The sequence below is a fragment of the Lithobates pipiens genome, unplaced genomic scaffold (genome assembly GCF_037356315.1).
Source record: "Lithobates pipiens isolate NorthernLeopardFrog02 unplaced genomic scaffold, aLitPip1_a1.2 Scaffold_10, whole genome shotgun sequence".
NCBI lineage: Eukaryota > Metazoa > Chordata > Amphibia > Anura > Ranidae > Lithobates > Lithobates pipiens.
Window position 1 is genome coordinate 219607539 of NW_027507686.1, and position 24718 is coordinate 219632256.

Here is a 24718-nt window from a genome sequence, read left to right on the forward strand (position 1 = left end):
ATCCTGCTGCAAGCACCGCTGAACTCTGCTCTAAGGCCCCTTTCACACGGGGCTGTCCATATTTAGCAATCAGCCTGCTCGGTGGGGATCTCTTCGTTGATCCCCGCTGAACTGGTGGATGACAAGTCCTTCTCTGCACCGTGCAGGGATGGACCTGTCAGAGTCCGCTTTCCCCTAGGGGGAGATCAGATGATTACGGACTGTCCGTTTTCATCAGATCCGCCAGACGGATGGAAAATAGGGTTTCCTTCCGTCTGGATTTTGAGGATCAGATGTCAGCGGACATGTCACCGCTGACATTCGTCGCTCCATAGAGCTGTATGGAGAAACCATTAGATCCGCAAAAAAAAAATAAAAAAAACAAACAAACAAACCGACAGGCGGATCTGAACAGTCGGCACATATTAAAAAGGGGCCTTAGACACAAATCTGCTGTGGTTTCATCTGCCAGCCTTTAAAATTAGTATGGGATGCAGTAATGACATAAAATCGCAGACAAAAGGAACCATGGAGCACAGAAGAGGACTAAGCATCCGACACATCTGAAGTGTATCGGATGATGAAGACTCTGCAGCAAAATTATCTATTCAAAACAGCTAAGTCAGCATGGGCAGCAAAACAGGTAAATATTCAGTGGGAGGTGATCTTAAAGTCATTCATGAAAACATGAAGAAGCATGTACCGGGCTTTTGGAAACCCTCAAAGCATCCCCCCCTCCCCCATTAGGCGGGCTGGATCATCTAAGGCCAAGGGTGCCATGAGGGGAAGATGACCCAAAAATTGCAGCTGTGATCTTAAGCAGCTCAGATTCCAACTCTATTAGCAAAAAAAAAAAGCCAAGTTATGAAACCTACCACATAGCTGTTACCCATTGCAGCATCACCATATTCCCTTGAGTGCAAATATATCACAGACACTAAATCAAAAAGGCGTTCATGATCTAGTGATATATTATTATTATTGTGTTGCTTGTGGATGCACCGTACCTGTACCTTCCTCTTCTGCAGCCAGCACAGAGAAGTACAAGAAAACAGACAAAATCTCCTTAAAATAGCAGCCCGGGGACTACAATCAACCCACAGTGTACTTTAAAACAGAGACAAGCAAGCCGTTCAAATCATCCTGAACATTTCACTTATAATACAATTATTTGCAGACATCTTATGTCCATGTTATTCATTGCATTGTTTTGTTCCCATTACCAATCTTTAAAACGTGAAAGTCAATGTATTTTGTTGATCCAGAACTTAAAATCATATAAAATATTAAAATCCTGCTTAAAAGGAATCCCTCAGTTAGCCTCTCATGGTCACTGGATCATCGGGATGGAGAGGCGGCAAGGCCACAGGTACTACAGCAGAGCACTGCCTGTCTATCAGCTGTGTTCCTCCCCCATATCTGAAACATGCTGGTAGCCAATTGGTTGTGATTTCTGTCGGAGAAGAACTGTGAGCAGGAGGACAATGAGCAGAAAGAGGATACATCCACAGGCTACCAATGCGATAATGACTTCTGAAAAAAAAAAAATAAATAAATAAAAAAAAAAAAAAGGAAGGAGCATAGATAAATCAGATTCTGGATTTGACAGACTGTGCAATTTCTAATAAAGTAACATACCAATGGAAAAAGACGCCTGATTTTGGGAAGACACATGCAGTCCCCTTCTCATACAAACCTCCTATTGGTAGCTCTGATACTAAAACAATTACATTCAAACTCACCCGCTTTTACATGATTTAGCAGTTATTTTGCATCTTACAGCAAAGAATCTGTTTATTGATACATATTCCACATATAAGAATATTTCAAAAATATTTTATTTTACTGGAATTTTGTAATAAAAATGTACGATCTCAAGTTTTGTGTGACCATCTCTCTAATACCAGTAAAGTCCTTCATAACGCATTTTTTTTTTTGGTAGACCGTTCTTACCAATGTTTCGTCGCATCCAATTTTTTTTTTCTGCAATTAAATTAAACCTTTGGTCAGGCTATGAACGTTCAAGTATTTACACACACTCTTAAAGTGGTTTTAAAAAGGGTCTTTTTTTACCTTAAAGTGGCTGTAACACAAAAAAAAAAAAAAGGAAAAAGAAAAAAGAAGAAAATGAAAAAGAAAAAAGAAAAAAAGGTCCCTTATTCCCTTATAGCAGATTAAACATCATTGTGCCAGTATGCCCCCTTCTAAGCTGTAAAAAAAAAAAAAAAAAAACTGTCTGGTCCTGCCTGTTTCTGTGACCCCCCCTGTGTGCTGACCACAGTATTCAAGGCTGTTGAGCCCTGATTACCATGGTCAGTTTACGTGCCACCATCATCCACAGCTTTCCTCTCTCCCTCCCTGCCTGCCTGTCAGCTCACGTGTATCCCCATACTAATCTCTCCTACACTGTAAATACAGCAGTCACGTGACCTGTCCTGGCTGACGTCAGAGGGGGGAACTCGGCCCCTCCCTCTATAGTGCGTAGATAGGAGGAATACAGCAGCCAGGGGTCACATGACCAGCCATAAAAGAGCAAAGATACTTACAGGCATTTTAAAAAAGCAATTACACAGCGTAGGAGAGATTAAAAGAACAGAGGAGGTGGCTATAACTTGTTCTTTAATGCAGTCTCTGCAATGGAGGTAAAAACCTTTTAAAAAGGGGCTCCCTCCCCAGCCCCACCTAAATTTTCACCCGTTTCCGATCTCTGGCCATCGCTGTGCACATCTGCAGAAGCTCTTCTCCCCTCTATCGGCTTGGCTGAGAGCAGGAGCCAGAAGCCACAGCAGGAGACCCAAGAAGATGAGGATCCAGGCTAATCTGAGCTGTGTTTTTAGCTTGAAAGTAAAAATACTAATGCTGGCATTACATTTAATGACTGGTGGGCTGAATAATATTACAATCTTGTTCTTGGGTTTAGTTACCGTTTAAAGCGAAACACTGGGCAGAAATAGTAGTCCTTGCTACCTTTAACAAATATGTGATCTTCATTTTGCAATATAAAGAATCAGCCATTGCTCAATCTATAAATGAAATTCAGCATTTCCAGGGCTCAGTGTAGCCAACATCTTGTAGGCAAGACCAGTGAACATTATGTCTACTACTTCCCTGGGCCACCAGTCATGTAACTTTACCATAGCAGTTCGACTCCAACAGTGTCTTAAGCCCCATACACACTATCAGATTGTCTGCTGATTTTTTCCATCAGATTTACCAAAACCATATAATATGAGGTCAAACCTTAGGGGTTTCAATGTGTATGCAATCAGGCAGGCCCTTGTATTACATGGTTTTGGTAAACCTGAAGGGAAAAAAAAAAAAAAAAAAAATAAAAAATCAGCAGACAATCTGATAGTGTGTATGGGGTTTTAGACTCCTGAGCTGTCCCACAATTCACTGCCTAACATGACTGACAATGAGCAAAGACAGAATGAAAGGACTGGCAAACATAGGAATGGCCACCAACCCGCCCTTATTGACAACTACAATTGTGACAGTGTGATGAGAATTTCTTGTTCCAGTGACGCCATGCAGTGAGTGGAAATAACTTTGCTGCTTGCCCGATACCTCCTTCCTAAAAAGCACTGCAGGTTTATCAGGTAAATCCTCAGCTAAAACCCCATCTATTGCAATCTACCAGTAGACAAAAGGATCTATTGAAAAGAGGTGTCCTGTCACTCTACCCACATTGTATATCTTTTAGGTTCGATAAGTTTTTATTGTTTTCAACACATGTTTAAACAGAAAAGAAAAACAAGGAAAAAGACCAGGTGCCTAACAAAAGGCCTTCTGGTATAACAGTTACAGTTACAAATTATACAGAAAGTAGTGCATTCTATGAGATAATATAATATATACACATTTCCTGAGAAAGAATCACTGAGGTAGGGTTTCAAACATTGTACTAACATCAATGTAATTGCAATTTCCAACGGCCTAGGTGCCCATTGGGAACCTAGAAGCCGGAGAAGTCGATATAGCTGAACAAGACTTGGGGGATTTGTCTGTACAAAAGTGCTGTAGGGAGAGATAGGAGCGATAGAGATGGGGGGGGGGTGAGAAGACAGCGAGCCTCCGTCTACTGAGGTGTTGCCGGTGTTCTGCCGTATAGTGTCCGGCCATAAAAGAGTGTCCGCCCCGTACTGCACATGCGCAGTATGGAGCAGACGAAGCTTCGGAAAATCTCTGAAGCTGAACGGCGCCTGCGCCGTGAGTGGAGGTGGTAGCCCCACCATCCAAGCGGACATAGGGTTGCGAGTATTAAAAGGCCCCCCCCGCGGGTGAGCTTCGCTCGCCACGCTTCGGGTTCGGCCTGGCTGCGCTCGGCTCTTTTTTATTCCAACTCTATGTCCACTTGGATAGTGGGGATAGAACCTGGACTCACGGCACAGGCGCCGTTCATCCTCTGCAATTTTCGGAATCTGTGTTGCTGTGTACTGCACATGCGCAGTATACAGCGGACACTATCCGATGGAGGACGTTATTAGACAAGACACCGGTCCAGGGCACACCGTTGGAGGAGAGTTGGAGTCTCAAGGGGTGCTTGCCGTTGAGAGCCTGTGCTTTAGTAGAGTAATTCCTCCAGATACTCAAGATAAAAGGAAAACCTTGCATACTTATCTAAGGATTTGTCTTGCATCTCCTCCATAAACATGATGTCGTTTATCTCGCACACCCATTGTATAAGAGATGGGGGGGGGGTAGTTTTTCAGTGTCTGGGAATTAGCTGCATACCCGCACTGAGGAAATATTTCAGGAGCTTGTGCTTTTGAGATTTAACAGTACTAGGTAGTATGGAGAGGAGGGCATTGGATGAGAAGGGAATGGGAGGTTTGTCGTATATTTCGGTATACATTTTGAAGATCTGAACCCAAAATGGTCGGAGCCTATCGCAAACCCACCAGATGTGCTTGTATGTACCTTTTGCAGAATTACTCTCCAGCAGATGTCGGTGACCGAGGGGAACATGATCCTGAGGTTGGTTGGCACACAATACCATCTAGACACCAGCTTGTAATTTTTTTTGCTGAGTGTAGCTCGAGATAGGCTTTACTCCATTCTACCTCTGATATGTCTCTCCCCAGCTCCTCCGAGCAAGTTTTCGTGTATTTGGGTAGGGTGCCATGAATATGATCTAGTATAATTTTGTAGATCAGTGAAAGGGTGTGTCTGGGGGTTTCTGAGAGTTTGCATAATTGTTCAAAGCTTGTCAGGGGTCTATGAATCTGTTTGGCGTTGGAGTTTCTTATGACCTGTACACATGGTCAGACATTCCAACGACAAAATCAGTCGAATTTTTTTTCCGACTGATTTTGATCCGGCTCTCAGAATTTGTGTGTGTCAGAAATTCTGAAGGAAAAAGTCAGATGGAGCCCACACAAGATCGGAATTTATGACAACATAATCCGATCGCACATTTTGCGTCAGAAAGTCCAACCATGTGTACAGGGCATTACAGTAGGAGGACAAATGTAGAAGAGTAAGCCATGTTATATTGGAGGTTGTATTGGTTTGGTCCATCACGTAGGTGCCCAGGGTACTGTGGACAAATTGTTGTGCTGAGGGCCAGGAGGTTCTATTGTAATTGTCTAAAGCTTGGGTTGACATGCCTTCTGGGAGGGCTGGATTATCAAATAGCGGAGTGAGCGGGCTCGGTTCAATGGATAATGAGGAGCCCTACATTCTTCGGTACCAAATTGGAAACTGGAAACATTCCAGAACTCGGGAGACCAGTGCTGACGTGTGATAGAGTTCAAAATCTGGAAAGCCTGTCCCGCCTTTAGAAATAGGGGAGGATAGAAGCAGTGTTTCAGTCTTGGGTACCGGTAGTTACCTTTCCAAACAAATCTGATGGCCAGGGAGCGAAGAGTGTGGAAAACCATGACATCGGTAGGTCCATTCTGCTTTCCGTGAGGCGCCTAAGTTTTGTGAGTAATGGGCTAAAGTTTAGTGCATATATACCCGTAGTGTGTTGGGATAGCTGTTCCTAAGTACGATATGGATTGTTTGCCATTGAAAAGGAGAAATTGGTTTTAAGGGAGGAGAGGGTAGATTGTTGTAAAGAGAGGTTCAGGGCTTCTGTTTTGGAGATGTTCAGCTTATAATTGCTAAAGTGGCCAAACCGGTGGATCTCTGCGAGTATGGATGGAATGCTGATATGGGGTTGAGTCACATAAAAAGGGGAGGTCATCCGCATATAGGGAGAGTATATACTGAGAGGAGGGGGGTTTGTATACCATGTACGTTTGGGTTTGCTCTGATGGCTTGGGCTCGATGCTCAATTACCAGGGCGAACAGAAGAGGGAAAAGGGGACAGCTCTGCCTGGTGCCATTGGAGATTGTGAGCTTTTCTGATTGGGTTCCGTTTACTAGAATTGTGGCGGAGGGTTTGGCGTACAGGGACAGAATGCGTGAGAGCATGTTTGGGCCAAGTCCCATCTGGGACAGGGTGGTTTGGAGAAAGGGCCAGCTGACCCTGTCAAAGGCCTTCTCTGCATCACAGGAGAGAAAGCAGGTCGGTATGTGGTTACTTTGAGCATAAGCTGTGAGGTGTATGGTCTTGGTGGTGTTGTCCCTGGCTTTGCAACCAGGGACAAAGCCCACCTGGTCTCTATGTATTAGCACGGGTAATAATGGTGAAAGACGATTTGCAAACATTTTGGCAAATAATTGAAAATCTATGTTTAGGAGGGATATCGGTCTGTAGTTGGCGCATAATGAGGGGCCCTTACCAGGCTTCGGGATAATCATTAATCATATTGGGCTTGGAGAAGGGTAGGGGAGGGGGTGATGGTCCTGTCTATGGCATTAAATGCTTTCACTAGGAGGGGAGCCAGCAGAAGAAGTGGAAACATCTTGTAAAAACGTGGGGAGAACCCGTCTGGGCGAGGGCTCTTACCATTTTTCAGGGTTTTTATGGCAAGTTGAAATTCAGCTTCAGACAGCGGTGAATCGAATTCCTCCATGTCAGAAGCTGGGATGGTTGGCAGGGTGGTTTCCTGTATATGTGCGCGAGTAGGTCTTGCCATGGTTTGACTGTGTGGGGTATGGTTGGTGCTGCCTGGGGGTTGAGGTTGTATAAAGTGGAATAGTATTGACGGAATTCATGCTATAGCTGTGTTGGTCAATATTTTCCGTTTTGTGGAGGAATTGATAAAGTGGATTGGTTTCCATGCTTGTTGAGGCTGGAGTGTGTTAGTGAGGCGTCTGCCACATTTATTGGCTTGAGAGTAGTGGGCAAATCACCCCTTATCTCTCGCCAACATAAGAGTGTTCTGCAAAAATTTGCAGGAGGTCTCTTCTGGCGTTGATCGGTTCTAGTTGTACATTAGGATCAGGGGTTCGTTTGACTATTCCAGGGAGGCAATAGTGGCAAGAAGGCACGATATGTCCGCCGTGCGTGCACGTTTAAGTCGGGAACCATGTTGTATAAATTTGCCCCTGAGAACACATTTACGTAGATGTGTACGTTGTTGCATCTGGCCGTATTTTCCAGGTTGTCTTGGTGGTATACCATTTGTTGAATCTGCAGAGTATGCTCAGTTATGATGGCTTCATGTGACTGTATTGTGTGAACAGACTCCTCAACACTGTGTTCACTTCCTCCAGCCTGTTTGTAACATCTCTGCGCAGTTCTGACATCTCTTCCTGATATGGAGTGTTCAAGTCTCTGCACACAGGCCTCAAAATCATGTCTGGTTGGCAGGGCTTAAATGTAAGCCTCCATGTCCCAACTGCTGAAGGAGCGGTGCGATTCTGGGGAATGGCAAGCAAAGCGGGTGGAGCTGGTTTCCCGGGTCTGCGGGGGACCTGGCATGCTGCCTGGTTCTCATGTATGGTGTGGAGTGCTGTGAGGCAGCTCCCTGTGAGGCTGCATGGGAGCCTGATGAACGAGATGGCACCATTTTGGATGAGGGGGGGGGGGGGGAGGCGTGATGATTCGGCCCTAGTCGGGTGAAAAAATGGTCGATTTCCCCTTCTTTGTGCAGATCGGGGGTCTGGTGGCCCTCTCCCCCACATTACCGACCTTATCAGTGATAAGTGCCACCCCCCCTCCCGCCGCTTACCGGAGCCGTCGGTAGCGGCGGAGGCGATCGGGTCCTTTCGTTAGCTGGGTATGGAGACGAGTGAGGCTAAGATGGCCCCCACTCGTCTCTATACCATAGGAGGGCGGAAGCGACGTCAAAACATCACTTCCGCCCATACCTCAAAAAAAAAAAAAAAAAAAAAAAAAAAAAAAAAAAAAGGTATATTTTTTTTAAATTTCATTTTTTTTTTTCTTGTTGCATTTTAGCCCAAATAGGAGATCTGAGGACTTTTTGACCCCAGATCTCATATTTAAGAGGACCTGTCATGCTTTTTTCTATTACAAGGGAAAAACAGTGTAAAAAAAAAAAAAAAAAAAAATCAATTAAAATAAATAAGGAAAAAAAAAAAAAAAGTTTTTTTAAAAACACCCCGTCAGGACGAAAACGGTGGTCAAACCACACATGTGAGGTATCGCCGCGATCGGTAGGGCGAGAGCAATAATTCTAGCCCTAGATCTCCTCTAACGCAAAAAAAGCAACCTGTAGAATTTTTTAAATGCCGCTTATGGAGATTTTTGAGGCTAAAAGTTTGACGCCATTCCACGAGCGGGCGCAATTTTAAAGCGTGACATGTTGGGTATCAATTTACTCGGTGTACCATCATCTTTCAAAATATATATAAAAAAAAAAAAAATTGGGCTAATTTTACTGTTGTCTTATTTTTTTATTCAAAAAAGTGAATTTTTTCCACAAAAAAAAAAAAAAAAAGTGTGCTTGTAAGACCGCTGAGCAAATACCGTGTGAAAAAAAGTATTTCAATGACCGCCATTTTATTCTCTAGGGTGTTAGAAAAAAAAAAAAAAAACAATATAAAATGTTTGGGGGTTCTAAGTAATTTTCTAGCAAAAAAAAAAATGTTTTAAACATGTAAACACCAAGTCTGAAAGAGAGGCCTGGTCCTTAAGTGGTTAATATTAATAAATAGTTAGCCACCCCTCTGTACCTTCAATTTGTGAACACTAACATGCTATAGAAACAAAGAGAAAAGTATTTAAGCTCAGTTCACAAAGCTAAACACACCAGGATAAATGTCCTTATTTTTGTATTAAAGCTTTGTAAATTTAGCTTTTTTGCCTTTTATTTAGCTGTCAGGCCTTGTACTCTTAGTTTGTGGAGTCGCTCACCTGCATCTTTGGTTGAACTAGAGAGCTGACATTCTTTCTCCCAGTCCTTAGCGATCACCTGCTGCAACAAATCATGAAACTTGTCTAGGGGGCAGCTGTGTACACAGCCTGGGAGTGTTAACGGGTAAGGTGGTCTGGTGCTGTCATTTCTGAAGTACATCTCCACTGTAAAGTTCCTGTGATGTAAAACAGCAAGAAGATACAGAAAAAAAAGAAACAAAAAAAAAAAAAAAAAAAAATTACAGAAAGAATGACAGAAGTGTAATCAAGATCAGAAAACAGTGCAACATATGAAAAAAACTTGACAGATGCCACTCTGACACCCAAAATGCTAGTTGCTAGGCTGTCATGCTGAGACTCTGGTTTCAGAATTTTGAGCCACTGAGCTAGAACAAATATGGGTAAAGGTGTCCTACTTTACGTATAGCTTGGCGATGGATTTATGGAGAACAATAGACAGTGGGAAAGTGGGTAAAATTTAGCTAATGCAGACGTACTTTTATACCGGAGCTCCCATGAAGTTTAGGAAGGTATGGTTCGGATAAGCTGACTCAAGGAGTACACTGGAGAAGATGGGGCTCAGAGCAGCGAACACAATTAAGAGCAAGATCCAGCCTCTCCTCCTGAAGGCACTGTTACTTGTTCCATGTCAGGAACATTATGGGAACCTGTGAGATGGCTCAAACAGTGGTTGCCCTGGGACAAAGCACACCTATTCAGCATCACACATACTGATACTAATACTTCCCCCAGCACTTGATGGGTACCTTAGCTATGTCAGCTAGCAGCTAAACAAGGAAGAGAAGGATATCCCAAGGGTGGGAGGAGAATAAAATTGAAATAATGGGACAAACTGGGGTACCCTCCATTAGCAGATCCTAGGGTTACTACACCAAGAAGCCTCAAGACAGGTAACTGCAATTGCAAGATAGAAGGGAGCTGCAAGACAATGTTGAGAAAATAATAAGTATCACTCCTATGACCTATGAAGATGTCGAGCATCCCTCTCCTATGGTAATGTAGGCTACTTTTAACAGCCTAGCTACAGCTAAATCGTTATTATAACTTAAAAAAAAAAAAAAAAAAAGAAGTACATGACAATGACAGTTACCAAATGCGCTCAACATGAGTGAACAAAACAGTGTGGTACATCTTAGCCCCTGTACACACAGTCAGACATTCTGCCAACCAAATCCGTCAGATTTTGTCCGAAACTGTTGCATACACACGGTCGGACTAAGTTGTCGAAAAATCCAATCATTCAGAACGTGATGACGTAATTTCGTTACGATGGGACTAGTAGCCAATAGCTTTGATGTAGGAATTTGATCTGAGCATGCGTGGCACTTGGTCCGATCAAAATTCTCTACAGAGTATGTCCGATCAAACCAGTTGGTCGGAAAATATTTCCAACATGTTGGAAAAATTGGGTCAGACGGAGATTCGGACGGAATCAGTCCGATGCATACCACACACAGTCGGATTATCCGACGACACGGTCCGATAAGACGCATTCCGACGGAATCTCCGACCGTGTGTACAAGGCTTTACAGTGCAAACATTTCAATGTCTTTACAAGTACATTGCATTTCTCAGCATATTGATCCGAATATACGTTATAGAAGACACCATAGAAACACAAAAGTACAATGGCTATTTCTTATATCTTTTAGTGATACAGTTGCGTGTTGGTTACAGTAAAGGCAGAACACCACCAAGCATCCCACACTTTGTTATACTTAGTTGGGCAACCTCTGTTCAAATATGAGTTTTTCATAGGGTAATACCCGATTCACTAACCAAGGCCATGTATGTATGGATGGAGGTGTGAGCTGGATCCACTTAAGTGCTACAGCTTTACGGGCCATAAATAACGTCTGCAGTAGCATGGTCCCAATATGTCTTGACCATTGCTCCTCGTCAAGGACACCCAGTAGACACCAGTGGGGTACATGGAACAGGAATACCTGTTGCCAGTATTTCACTAACTGGACAGAGCCACATAACATGTGCAAAATCCAAATGTGGACAGGTGCACCTAGTGCAGGCAGAGGTAGGTATACGGTGAATTGCGTGCAGTCTGACCGGGGTCAGGTATGTTTGATGTCGCATAAAAGGTGGATTAATTTTTTGTTGACTGCGGAAGATGCAGATAGATGGGTGTAGCATGCCTCCTCCCAATCCTCATCAGACAAATCGGGGACAAGTTGTTGCCACTTGATGCGCACCTCCAGTGGAGCCTCACTAGTCGTGGCAGAAAGTAAATGTAGATATATAGTTGAGATAAGTCCCCTAGGGTCCTGGGATCGAAGCACTCTTTTTTTTTTTTTTTTAGTTTGACATGTAAAAATAAAAAATAAAGGGGGGAATCACGCCGAGGCAGCGATGTTTTTTTTTAATGCAGAGGCTGGGCGTGACGTCACGCCCGGCCTACGAACAATCATAGAGACTCCGGCGACCATCTGGTCTGCCAGGAATCTCTATGATCACCATCCAGGGCTGGCGGATCCATTCTCTGACTCACCGATGGAAACGGCGAGTCGGTAGAAGCACCGTAGGGTGGCGCCTGCAAGAACAATTAAGCGGTGGAACAGCCGCTATGATCATTCTTATGGTGCAGGGAATTGCTGGCTGAAAAAGCTGATATATGAATGATGTCTGTAGCTGCAGGCATCATTCAGATATAGCCCCGGAAGGATGTCCATGGACGCCCTACAGGCGCGAAGCGATTAAGGACATAGGCGAGCTATGACTCAACTGCCGCTAGTGTAGCTGGTCCCAACCAGTCTTTCAGATGGCGTAGCTGCCCAGCCAAATATAAGTTAGGCAATGTGCCAGCATCAGCCTGCAGAGTGGAGAATTTAAGTTTCCGCCTATGGGTGGCCCAAATAATGCTGATAAGTAGCGTGTCCAAGGTTTTAAAAAAAATGATTTAGGTACTGATGTAGGCATGTGAGAAGTCACGTACAGACACTTAGGCAGAAGGATCATCTTAATGAGAGTAATCCTGCCTGCCACAGACAGGGACATCTAAGTACTTTACGTGTCCTGAACACTCCCTTTAAACTAAAAACAACATTTGGATCTAGCATAATGTCCTAAACATCTCCACTTTATTTGAATCCGTAAAAAGTTCCCCCCCCCTTATTATTGTGCTATCCCCTGCACTATCCACGAACAAAGTTTACCATTAACTTGCAGTTTTTAGTGGCTAGCAGTGCACAAACCTTGTGCTCCCGCTACAAATTTCAGGCATCATTATGCAATTATGCATGTATCCTCAATTTCCATTCATTCACTCAAGAAACCCATGGGCAGTGGTGCCTGAATGGCAATTTTATAACTGGGAGTTTTCCTGTGTTTTCAGGTGCCAGTGCTGGCTGCACCGTTACATATTACCGCAGTCCATCTTGGGAGGAGTAGGGTGGCTACATTCCCACATAAAGTGACACCATGGAGAACAACACAGCCACCCTCATAATGGACATTTAAGCAGTGCATTTTATAGATGTCCTGTCCAAAAGTAATATTACTAATGTGGAAAGATGACATCAGAAGAAAGTATTGAATGTTTTTTGTACTGGTTTTAGTAACCAAATTTTTTTTTTTTTTTATATAGGAAAGTCATAAAAAAAATAAATGCATAAAATAAAAGAAAAAACACTTGTATGTTTATACCCAGAGTTCTCTTCATACAGCTCGAATATATGGCATGATGCATATGGAGCCTGTTTTCCATTGTAGACATCCAGAGCCATCTGTAAAGCACCCAGTGTGGTGTCATGCTAAAAATAAAAATATAATTATGTATGAATAAAAGTACTGTATTAGAAGATGAAAAAGTGAAGCATAATGTACATTTATATTCACAGGAAACATGTACCGTAAAGAAAAACTACCATCCACTGCTGTTATAACTTACGGATGAGTATGCAATGAGCTTAAGGCCACTGGTGGCATTCTGTGTGGCTGCTGTTATATTCTCCAGGATCTGTGCCACCAAGACTCCTTAAAAAAAAAAAATATATATATATGATTACATGCTTGGTTATCTATGAAGAATGACTTACCCCAATGGACATTAATAGAACAGAGAGCAGAGGCAAGCACTGAATAAGATTATTTTTTTTTTTGCAGTTTTTTTATGCATATTGTTTTCGTTTACATATTATGTAAGTGTTTTGGGTAAGATACACATGTATTGTTCATGAGAGTTGTGCTACATAATTTTTGGGGTAAAAGTTTGGCTTATAGAGAGTTGTAAAGTCTCAAGGTTTTTCACCTTAATGCATGAAGGTGAAAAACCTGTGCTGCAGCTGCCCCCCAGAGCCCTCCTTTTTGTTTACTTGAGCCTGTTCGTTCCAGCGCTGAGCACAAGCCCAGCGGCTCCACCTGCTGTCTCCTTCCCCATTAAATAGTATATAATATAATTCATGTCAATCAAATCCAGTGACACAGGAGCGATGGGCGGGGCCGAGTCCTGCTGTCTGTGTTAATGGACGCAGCAGCTGAAATCATTGGGAATGCGTGTCTCCGTGGGGGCACCAGATATAGGGGAGGAGGAGGCAGGAGTGCTGACAGGACACCCCAGAAGTGGAGGATCGGGGCTGCTCTTTGCAAAACCCTTGCACAGAGCAAGTATTACGTGTTTAAAATATATACAGTGCCTTGCGAAAGTATTCAGTCCCCTTGAACTTTTCAACCTTTTGCCATATTTCAGGCTTCAAACAAAGATATAACATTTTTATTTTTTGTGAAGAATCACCAACAAGTGGGACACAATTGTGAAGTGGAACGAAATCTATTGGATATTTTAAACTTTTTTAACTAATAAAAAAAATGAGAAGTGGGGCGTGCAAAATTATTTGGCCCCCTTGCGTTAATACTTTGTAGAGCCACCTTTTGCTGTGATTACAGCTGCAAGTCGCTTGGGGTATGTCTCTATCAGTTTTGCACATCGAGAGACTGAAATTCTTGCCCATTCTTCCTTGCAAAACAGCTCGAGCTCAGTGAGGTTGGATGGAGAGCGTTTGTGAACAGCAGTTTTCAGCTCTTTCCACAGATTCTCGATTGGATTCAGGTCTGGACTTTGACTTGGCCATTCTAACACCTGGATACATTTATTTGTGAACCATTCCTTTGTAGATTTTTCTGTATGTTTGGGATCATTGTCTTGTTGGAAGATAAATCTCCATCCCAGTTTCAGGTCTTTTGCAGACGCCAACAGGTTTTCATCCAGAATGGTCCTGTATTTGGCTGCATCCAGCTTCCCCTCAATTTTAACCATCATCCCTGTCCCTGCTGAAGAAAGGCAGGCCCAAACCACGATGCTGCCACCACCATGTTTGACAGTGGGGATGGTGTGTTGAGGGTGATGAGCTGTGTTGCTTTTACGCCAAACATATCGTTTTGCATTGTGGGCAAAAAGTTGGATTTTGGTTTCATCTGACCAGAGCACCTTCTTCCACATGTTTGGTGTGTCTCCCAGGTGGCTTGTGGCAAACTTTAGACGAGACTTTTTATGGATATCTTTGAGAAATGGCTCTCTTCTTGCCACTCTTCCATAAAGGCCAGATTTGTGCAGTGTACGACTGATTGTTGTCCTATGGACAGACTCTCCCATCTCAGCTGTAGTTCTCTGCAGTTCATCCAGAGTGATCATGGGCCTCTTGGCTACATCTCTGATCAGTCTTTTCCTTGTCTGAGCTGAAAGTTTAGAGGGACAGCCAGGTCTTGGTAGATTTGCAGTGGTCTGATACTCCTTCCATTTCAAAATGATCGCTTGCACAGTGCTCCTTGCGATGTTTAAAGCTTGGGATATCTTTTTGTATACAAATCCGGCTTTAAACTTCTCCACAACAGTATTACGGACCTGCCTGGTGTGTTCCTTGGTCTTCATGATGCTCTCTGTGCTTTCAACAGAACCCTGAGACTATCATAGAGCAGGTGCATTTATACAGAGACTTGATTACACACAGGTGGATTCTATTTCTCACCATCAGTCATTTAGGACAACATTGGATCATTCAGAGATCCTCGCTGAACTTCTGGAGTGAGTTTGCTGCACTGAAAGTAAAGGGGCCGAATAATTTTGCACGCACCACTTTTCAGTTTTTTTATTTGCTAAAAAAAAAAAAAAGTTAAAAATATCCAATAGATTTCGTTCCACTTCACAAAAAAAATTTAAATGTTATATCTTTATAGCCTGAAATGTGGCAAAAGGTTGAAAAGTTCAAGGGGGCCGTGTCTGTCTGTCTGTCTGTCTGATATATATATATATATATATATATATATATATATATATATATATATATATATATATATATATATATATATATATATATATATATATATATATATATATATATATATATATATATATCTCTCTCTATCTAACACACACACACACACAACACACAACACTTTACAATCATTTTAATTTGTTTTATATTACTTATAGGTGTTGGCTAGCAACTTATTTTAGCACTAATTGTTTTTGTATTTTCACATACTAGATTTGATTTTGCAGATTGAATATTGGTACATTAAATAAGATTGTCTGGCTTCTCCAATCCCAAAAGCTGTGCAAAGGGCGTTACCTTAAAACTAAATTGTCTGACCTCATGCATTGGCACTTCCCCATAAGCTTCCAGACTAGCTGCAGACACCAAAATTTGACGGCCAACACAGCAGGTCTAGCGAGCCTAACCAGATCACAGCAGCTGCCTGCTTCACCCTCCTTGAGACTGCCTTTGGCTGGTATTACATGGTTGCTCTGTGAATGTCATCTCTGATGCAAACCATATTCTTCAGTGTAAAATGTGTTATTGTTTTTATTCCAATAAATGTATTCACCTTTCCAACTGATGATCCTGTGCCCTTGTCTTATATTCTGTATAGGCCCACCAGGTCTGTTCTGCTTCCAAAGGAGGAGATTTCCCCAAATCTATCTGGGGATACGAATAGTCAGTGATTAAGTTGCTATTGCAAAAAGGAGTGGGGATAACGGCCACCTTTGCTGGGTACCTCTATTTAGCAAACAATCAGGGGCATAGCAAACCATTCATGAATATATTCTAGTGTGGATGGGCACACAAAATGGTGACCCACTTGCATAATCTAGGGACAAAGTCAAAGTGAGGCAAGCTTGAAGGAAAGGTCATTCATTCTATGGGATCCAACATATTGGTAGTATTAAGGGAAGCCAAGGCACAGGAGAGGGCAGTGAAAGAAGCACACTCCCATTCACTCTGCCCCCCCCCCCCCCACCCCCAATCAGCATGCTTCTTTCATCTTTTGGACAAACATTTATGTATGAATGAATACAGAGCTTAATTTATTTTTGTGTCTTATCTGCCTGGAGTTCACCTTTCAACAGCTGACAAAACTGCTGGTCAAAATGAATTCACGACCGTGCACACGATCGGACTTTCCGGTGGACCAGAGACCGGACAATTTGATCGTGTGTGGGCTCCAGCGGACTTTTTCTTCCCAAAAGACCGGCGGACCTAGAAATAAAACTGGCTTCAAATTTTTTCGACAGACTCGAGTCCAGTCGAAAAATCCAGTCTGTGTGCTAGCCCGACAGACTAAAACCGGACGCTAGGGCAGCTATTGGCTACGAACTTCCTTATTCTACGTCATCACGTTCGAACTTGTCAGACTTTTGGAGTGATCGTGTGTGGCCAAGTCCGTTCTTTTGAAAATCCGTCGGACCTCAGCTGCAAAGTCCGTTGATTTGTCTGCCAGACAAAGTCCGTCTAAAAGTCCGGTCGACATAAGACTTTGTGATGGTTTATACAAAAGCCATATTTATTGGCGTATAACACGCACCTTTAATTTTAGAGGGAAGTTTCAGGAAAAAAAAAAAAAAAGCTTTTTCAAAATAAAACCACTTTGAAGCAAAATAATGGTCAGTGCCAACCTGCCGCCTCAATGCAGCCTGATCTGCGCCCACCTGCCGCCTCAATGCAGCCTGATCTGCGCCCACCTGCCGCCTCAATGCAGCCTGATCTGCGCCCACCTGCCGCCTCACCATCTCTAATGCAAAATGTAAAAATCATGCAGGAAATCACAGAGCCGCCATCTCCCGTTTACGCGGCTCTCATTTGGCAGTCACATACACAGTCCCGCCTCCGCCATCGGGTTAGCTCCTGAGATTGACAGAACACTGGTCCAACACCGGTGGCGGAGGCGGGACCGCGTGTGTGACATCAGAGCGGATTATACAGTTGATGACGGCTCTGTGAATTCTGGCGGCGCTCATCCCCCTTCTTCCCCTCCGAGGTACATTATCAGGGGGAAAAGTGCGTGAAATACACCGATAAATACGTAATATGGTGTGTTAAACGGATGTTCTTCCTTCTCTGAAGTTGACTGTTCGTATTCCATTATAGTGATTTACCCATTATATACTTGTACCTATGGGACTTATAACTTGCCTTATGTATCACCCACAATATGTAAACTGTATGCTGCTTAACCACTTCAGCCTCGGACCAATAAACACCTTAAGGACCAGGGGTCTTTTTACAATTTTGCACTGCGCTGCTTTAACTGGCAATTGCGCGGTCATGCAATATTGCACCCAAACGAAATTCGCGTCCTTTTCTTCCCACAAATAGAGCTTTCTTTTGATGGTATTTGATTGCCTCTGCGATTTTTATTTTTTGCGATATAAATGGAAAAAAGAGCGAAAATTTTGAAAAAAAATGATATTTTCTTCTTTATGTTATAAGAAAAATCGAATAAACTAAATTTTAGTCATACATTGAGGGCAAAATTTATTCAGCCACATGTCTTTAGTAAAAAAAATGTCAATAAGCGTATATTTTTTGGTTTGCGCAAAAGTTATAGCGTCTACAAACTAGAGTACATTTTCTGGAATTTACACAGCTTTTAATTTATGACTGCCTATCTCATTTCTTGAGGTGCTAAAATGGCAGGGCAGTACAAACCCCCCCCAAATGACCCCATTTTGGAAAGTAGACACCCCAAGGAAACTGCTGATGGGTATGTTGAGCCCATTGAATATTTATTTTTTTTGTCCTAAGGGATTGAATAATGACAAAAAAAAAAAAAAAAAAAAAAAATAAAAAGGTACAAAAAGTTGTCACTAAATGATATATTGCTCACACATGCCATGGTTATATGTGGAATTGCACCCCAAAATATATTCAGCTACTTCTCCCGAGTATGGGGATACCACATGTGTGGGACTTTTTGGGAGTCTAGTCGCGTACGGCACCCCGAAAACCAATCACCACCTTCAGGATTTCTAAGGGTGCAAAGGCCATAAAATGCCAAAATAGCACAAAACCCCCCCAAATTACCCCATTTTGGAAAGTAGACACCCCAAGCTATTTACTGAGAGTCATGTTGTCTGAACGAAAAAAAAAGATTGATCGGTGGGTATGCCCACCATTAGTTACCTCCCTTCATCCACCCACTTCTAATGATGGACATACATGCACCATTTATATATGCCGAAGCATGGGGGCATCCTCCCGCAAAAAAGTTATGCCGCGTACATACGTTCAAACTTTTCCATGGGCAAGCCCCCTGTCGGAATTTTGACCGTATGTACGCGGCATTAGGAGCAAAATCGCTCCTCCACCCCTTATGCCCCCATGCTTCGGCATATATGCTCTTTTTTAACTGTGGTGGTGAAATCACCGCCTACAGCACTGGAGTCACGGCTTTACGTATCGTGGGAGCAAACGCTGTTGCTGTCAAGATAAATAAATCCGCGCTGCAGCTGAATGGCGTACCTGCTAAGCAAATTATGGTTAACGTTAAAACAAAGTAACATCCCAGTAAAACCTTACCATACCATACCTGCAAAGCAATTGCCAAAAAAAAAAAAAACAGTAAAAAATAAAACATTTAACACAACCTGTGCCTAAAATATATATATATGCCGAAGCATGGGGGCATCCTCCCGCAAAAAAGTTATGCTGCGTACATACGTTCAAACTTTTCCACGGGCAAGCCCTCCGTCGGAATTTTGACCGTATGTACGCGGCATTAGGAGCAAAATCGCTCCTCCACCCATTATGCCCCCATGCTTCGGCATATATGCTCTTTTTTAACTGTGGTGGTGAAATCACCTCCTACAGCACTGGAGTTGCAGAGAGAGAGAGAGAGAGAGAGAGAGAGAGAGAGAGAGAGAGAGAGACAGAGAGACAGAGAGAGAGACAGAGAGACAGAGAGAGACAGAGAGACAGAGAGAGAGACAGAGAGACAGAGAGAGACAGAGAGACAGAGAGAGAGACAGAGAGACAGAGAGAGAGAGAGACAGAGAGAGAGAGAGACAGAGAGAGAGAGAGACAGAGAGAGAGAGAGACAGAGAGAGAGAGAGAGAGAGACAGAGAGAGAGAGAGAGAGAGACAGAGACAGAGACAGAGACAGAGACACAGAGACAGAGACAGAGACAGAGAGAGACAGAGAGAGAGAGAGAGAACAATAAAATGACAACTATGTTTGGTTTTTATATTTTTTTGGTTTTTTATTTATACACTTTTTTTTAACTGTAAACTGTAACGGTTCGGGTCTCTCAAAATGCGATGGCATCCTGGGAGACCCTGTGTAAGTGTGCCTAGCCTGTGAAATGCTGTACCCTACGCTAATACTTCACTAGTTCATGGTAGCGTTCAAAACACTCACCCTGACAAAGACCAGGATTGCCAGGACAGCGTGGACAATAAGAACGGGTGTCACGCCTATATCCGCGCTTGCTACAGACACGACATCTTTTTTGGGGGGCTCGTTGGGTAGGGGTACTCGGGAGGACATAAGAATAATGCCTCTCATGCAGCCGGCTTACTGCATTTGGTTGGGAATGGTGAGGTACAGAACCGTCTGGAAACAGAAGCTCTGTGACAACCTCTCTTTGGAAGAAAAGAAAGGTTAATGTTCCGCCTGAAGTTTTGTATAGCACAAAAGCATTCAGCAAAGCCAATTGAAATAAGTAAGCAGACACTTTTTTGTACCAGCGTCTGGTCTTACGGGAAGTTAGATACGGCGCCAACATCTGGTCATTGAGGTCCACCCCTCCCATATTTTTGTTATATTCGTGGACACAGAGGGGTTTCTCCACAATACCAGTCGCCGTAGAAATTTGGACCGTCGTGTCTGCATGAAGGGAGGTAAGAACGAAAACATTCTTATTATGCCTCCACTTCATAGCGAGCAAATTATTACACCGATAGCAGGCTCTCTCCCCCAGCCTAAGACGGGAATCTACAAGCCGCTGGGGAAAGCCCCGGCGATTAGGTCGCACAGTGCCACATGCTCCAATCTGATTATCAAATAAATGACTAAACAGTGGCACGCTGGTGTAATAGTTGTCCACGTACAAGTGGTACCCCTTTCCAAATAAGGGTGACACCAATTTCCACACTATCTTGCCAGCGCTTCCTATGTAATCAGGGCAGTTCTCCGGCTCTACGTAACTATCTTTACCCTCATAAACCATAAAGCTCCATGCATAGCCTGTGGCCCTGTCACAGCACTTATAGAGCTTGACCCCGTATCTGGTACGCTTGTTGGGAATGTACTGTTTGAATGACAAGCGACCAGTAAACTTAACCAGGGACTCATCAACGCAGACAACTTTTTGGGGAGTAAACAAGTCTGCAAAACGTTGGTTGAAGTGGTTTATGAGGGGCCGAATTTTGTAGAGCCGATCGTATTCAGGGTCTCCACGTGGACGACAAAGTTCATTGTCACTGAAGTGCAAGAACCGCAAGATCTGCTCGTATCGTTTCCTGGACATGGAGTTAGAGAACACGGGCATGTGGTCAGCCGGATGCGTGGACCAATAAGCCCGCATCCGCATAAATTTATGTGTGCCCATGTTGAGGGAAAGGCCCAAAAACTTCTTAAATTCGGAAACCGTAACTGGTTTCCAATCTCTGGCAAGAGACGGCAACTGGGGATTAGCGGCGATGCGTTGACCAGCATATAAATTGGTTTGGTCCACAATAGATCTATAGAGATCTTCCGTGAGATACAGAGAATAAAAATCGAGTGGCGTAAAATCATCTGTATCCACCTGAATACCGGGTTGGGCAGTGAATGGGGGAAGTACGGGTTCTGCAGAAGTGGTGGGCACCCAATTGGGATAGGCGAATTCTGCAGGAAGGGCACTATGGGTACGACGGGCCTGTCTTTGTCTTCTTCTTGGTGGCAGCGGGACACTACTTGTGCTTGCCACCTCGCCAGCTTGAACTGCACTTATGGGACTCGCCACGTCACCACGTGATACTGCAGTGCTGTATGTACGTCCAGGGTGTACTAGGCCGCTGGTGCTTGCCAGTTCACCAAAAGGATGAGCGGCGCTAGTACTGGCTCTATACTCCATACGAGGGACTTGCGGTTCCTGCACCTCAACAACATCAGAAAATCGGGGTCGGGTACGCCTGACAATAGCAGGGACCTCTTCTTCGTCGTCAGAGCTATCTGACATGGAGGCGCTGTCCTCTACAGGTTCGTATTCTGAGCCTGAATCTGACAGATCAGTGTCTTCCTCTTCACTATCTGTCATGCTCAGAAACGTGTAGGCCTCTTCACTAGTGTACCTTCGCTTTGCCATTTTGGGCTCTAAATTTAGGGGTACAGTAGTGAGACTCACAGGTAAAAAAGCACCTAGCCTGTCAGCGACTGTATAAAACGCTACAAAAAAAAAAAAAACTGTTAGCGATCGCAGGGATCAGGCCTGACTCTGCGAACGCTGCAGTTATGTGTGTTGTGTTTTGTAAGTGACAGTGATCGATCGATACTGCACTTGGGTGGGCTGGGCTGGGCTGGGCAGAGGGGCAAAACGCAGGTGCTAGCAGGTATCTGGATTGATCCTGCTAACAATGCGTTTTTTTAGAACCCTAAATTGCTGGGCACGCTAGTATAGATCTGATCAGATCAGATATTGATCTGTTCGGATACTATACCACTAAGGGAGGTGTATGCTTTGCGCGTGGGTGTTAGCGGTGCTGGCACTAACCTAGCACTGCCTGGGGCGACGCAGACCCTTTCTGACCCTAAAACCAAATTTATATCACCCGCCGGGTGATCAGGGGGTTAAACCTTTATTAGGTAATAAATGGCGGGTGCCCTGATGCTATAAAAAGCGAACTACCTAACCAGCGTCACCCGTAACACTTATACGGTGATCACTGGTGAAAGGGTTAACTAAGGGCAATCAGGGGTTAAAACCTTTATTGGGTATTTATATGGGGGTACCTGAAGCTTTATAAAAACCTGACGGGGAACCTAAATAACTAAATAACTAACTGGCTAACCAGCGTCACCAGTGACACTTATGCAGCGATCGCTGGCGAAAGGGTTAACTCTAGGGGCAATCAAAGGGTTAAAACCTTTATTAGGTTATATATCGGGGTACCTAACGGTATAAAAACCTGGCGTTGAACCTAAAAAAAAAAAACTAGCTTCCTAGCGGGACCAGTGACACTATTGCAGGGATCAGAAAAACGATCGCTTAGTGACACTGGTAAAAGAGGGTGAAAGGGTTAACTGGGAGGGCAATCAAGGGGTTAAACCTTTATTAGGGGGGGTAGGGGGCTACCCTGGACCTAAAGGGGCCTAACACTAGCTGCCCTGACACTTTTTACAGTCACAACTGACACTAAATGTAGTGATCAATAAATAAATGAACACTGCATTAGTGACACTGTGACTGGGGGGGGGGCGGGGGGCCGATCGGGGGGTGACATGTGTGCCTGTGTGTACCTATGTGTCAGTGGACTGTTGGTGCACTTACTTGGACGTCTTCACTCCTCGCTGTCCGGTTCAAAAAGACCGCCACGAGGAGTGTGACATCACTTCCTCCTCCTGCGTTTACATTTTCACAGGGGAGGAAGTTCGTCACTGGCCAGGAGCGATCGAGAGGGGGATGGGCGGAAACCAACGGCCATCCCCTCATCGCCGATCGCTCCGGCACCGAAAGGGACCGCCGTATCTAGCGGGAGGGGGTCCGATCGGACCCCCCACCCGCTAGAAGGCATTCACGTACATTTACGTGATTGTGCCTGCCTGTGCCATTGTGTTGACGTACATTGGCAATACGGCGGTCCTGAAGTGGTTAATACAACATTGTATAATTCGATTTTAGCATCTTTTTCTCAAAAAATAGTTTTTGGAAAAATAAAATATTCTAAGGCTGTGTGACTTACCTCCCTGTAGACGCGCTTTATTCTTCTGTTCAATAATCCCAAACAGGAACCTGAAGCTGAAATCCTTTAATTCACTCAGTCGTGCCACAACCTCTTTTGTTGCCCAAGAGGGGAGACTCAGGTTATGCTTTGCCTAGGACGGGGCAATCAAAGTCTTATATCAACATTATATTAATATAATCCAAGGGTCAGCAACCCAGTGGCAAACAATGTCATTTGCGCTGGCATTTGCTACTACTAGCTATAACAGATAATAAGGCTGTGTCAATAACAAAGTGTGGCTCATTCACATCCCTGTCATCACTGAAAACCCTCCGGCAACTTAAGACTTTGGCATGCTGTATGGAAGAAGCCTGCAGTATGCCTTTCAGCAGTATTATGCATTTCTACGAGTACAGCGTCTGAGACTGATCTGAGGTCTGGAGGTGCAGGAAGTGCACAGGTTAATACATTTTTGCACTCAAAGCTGTATTTCTAATGGTGAGCGCCACATTCAAATATATTATCAACTCTTTATTTGGTGCGAGAACATGCTGATGTTGGTAGCTACCAGATATTATCTTCCCCTTTGGTTTGAGCATCGATCTCCCTAATCTTGCATAATAATTAAGGAGTTTTATCTTAAACTAAGACTATAAATGCAATACTGTTTACTGGCATGTTAGTTGTCTAATGCTTGTAGACATAACACTAAAGCCAGCCATAGATGGATTGAATCTTAGCTGGTCCCTGCTGAACCAGCCGGGCTGGTTCAGCAGGGCCCAGCTAAGATTCAATCCATCTATGGGCAGGCTAGGCCACAGCCCCTAGCAGTAATCATGTTCTACCGGCTGGGCAGGCTCCCTGTCAGCAGAACATAATAGCTCTGCGGGAGAGATTCAGTCAGTGTTGATGGGGGAAGCAAGCAATTTGCTTTCCTTTCACCTGGTGTGGAACGAAAGAAAATCAAATCATTTATGGCTTAACTTAATATGGAAAATCTTGTTTAAATTAGGGTTTGCCAAATAAACATGGAAGCCGATTGGTTTCTATGCAGATTTGCACCAGATTTTGCACTCGTCAGGTTTTAAATAAATAAACCCCACAGACTACAGAACAAGAAGGACAGAATTTAACAGCTTCCGGACCGCCCACCAATTATATACTGCGGCAACGTAAGCCCGGCTACGCAAAACCACGTACCTGCATGTGATTTTGCGCACATGATCTGGGGCGCGTGCCAGAGCCCCGCTCCCACTGTGATTAGACACAGCAGGAGCCAATCAGCGAGTCCGGCGGCTGCCGGGACCCGCCGATCATTCGAGGAAAGGCAGAAGGGCGGTCTGCCTATGTAAACAAG

The 24718-nt window shown here is 43.9% G+C and overlaps 1 protein-coding gene across 1 annotated transcript in view; it reads right to left on the reverse strand.

Annotated features, from left to right (window-relative positions):
- Nucleotides 1–1117: 1117 nt before the first annotated feature.
- ACP2 (acid phosphatase 2, lysosomal) overlaps nucleotides 1118–24718 on the reverse strand; it is a 40440-nt gene continuing 16839 nt past the window's right edge. Inside the window, exons 7-11 of the mRNA XM_077461396.1 lie at nucleotides 23380–23512; nucleotides 13113–13198; nucleotides 12869–12975; nucleotides 9191–9366; nucleotides 1118–1512 (exon numbers count right to left, since the gene is read on the reverse strand). Of these exons, the coding sequence (XP_077317522.1) occupies nucleotides 1376–1512; nucleotides 9191–9366; nucleotides 12869–12975; nucleotides 13113–13198; nucleotides 23380–23512 (639 nt within the window). The 3' untranslated portion in view covers nucleotides 1118–1375. The remainder of the gene's footprint in view (nucleotides 1513–9190; nucleotides 9367–12868; nucleotides 12976–13112; nucleotides 13199–23379; nucleotides 23513–24718) is intronic.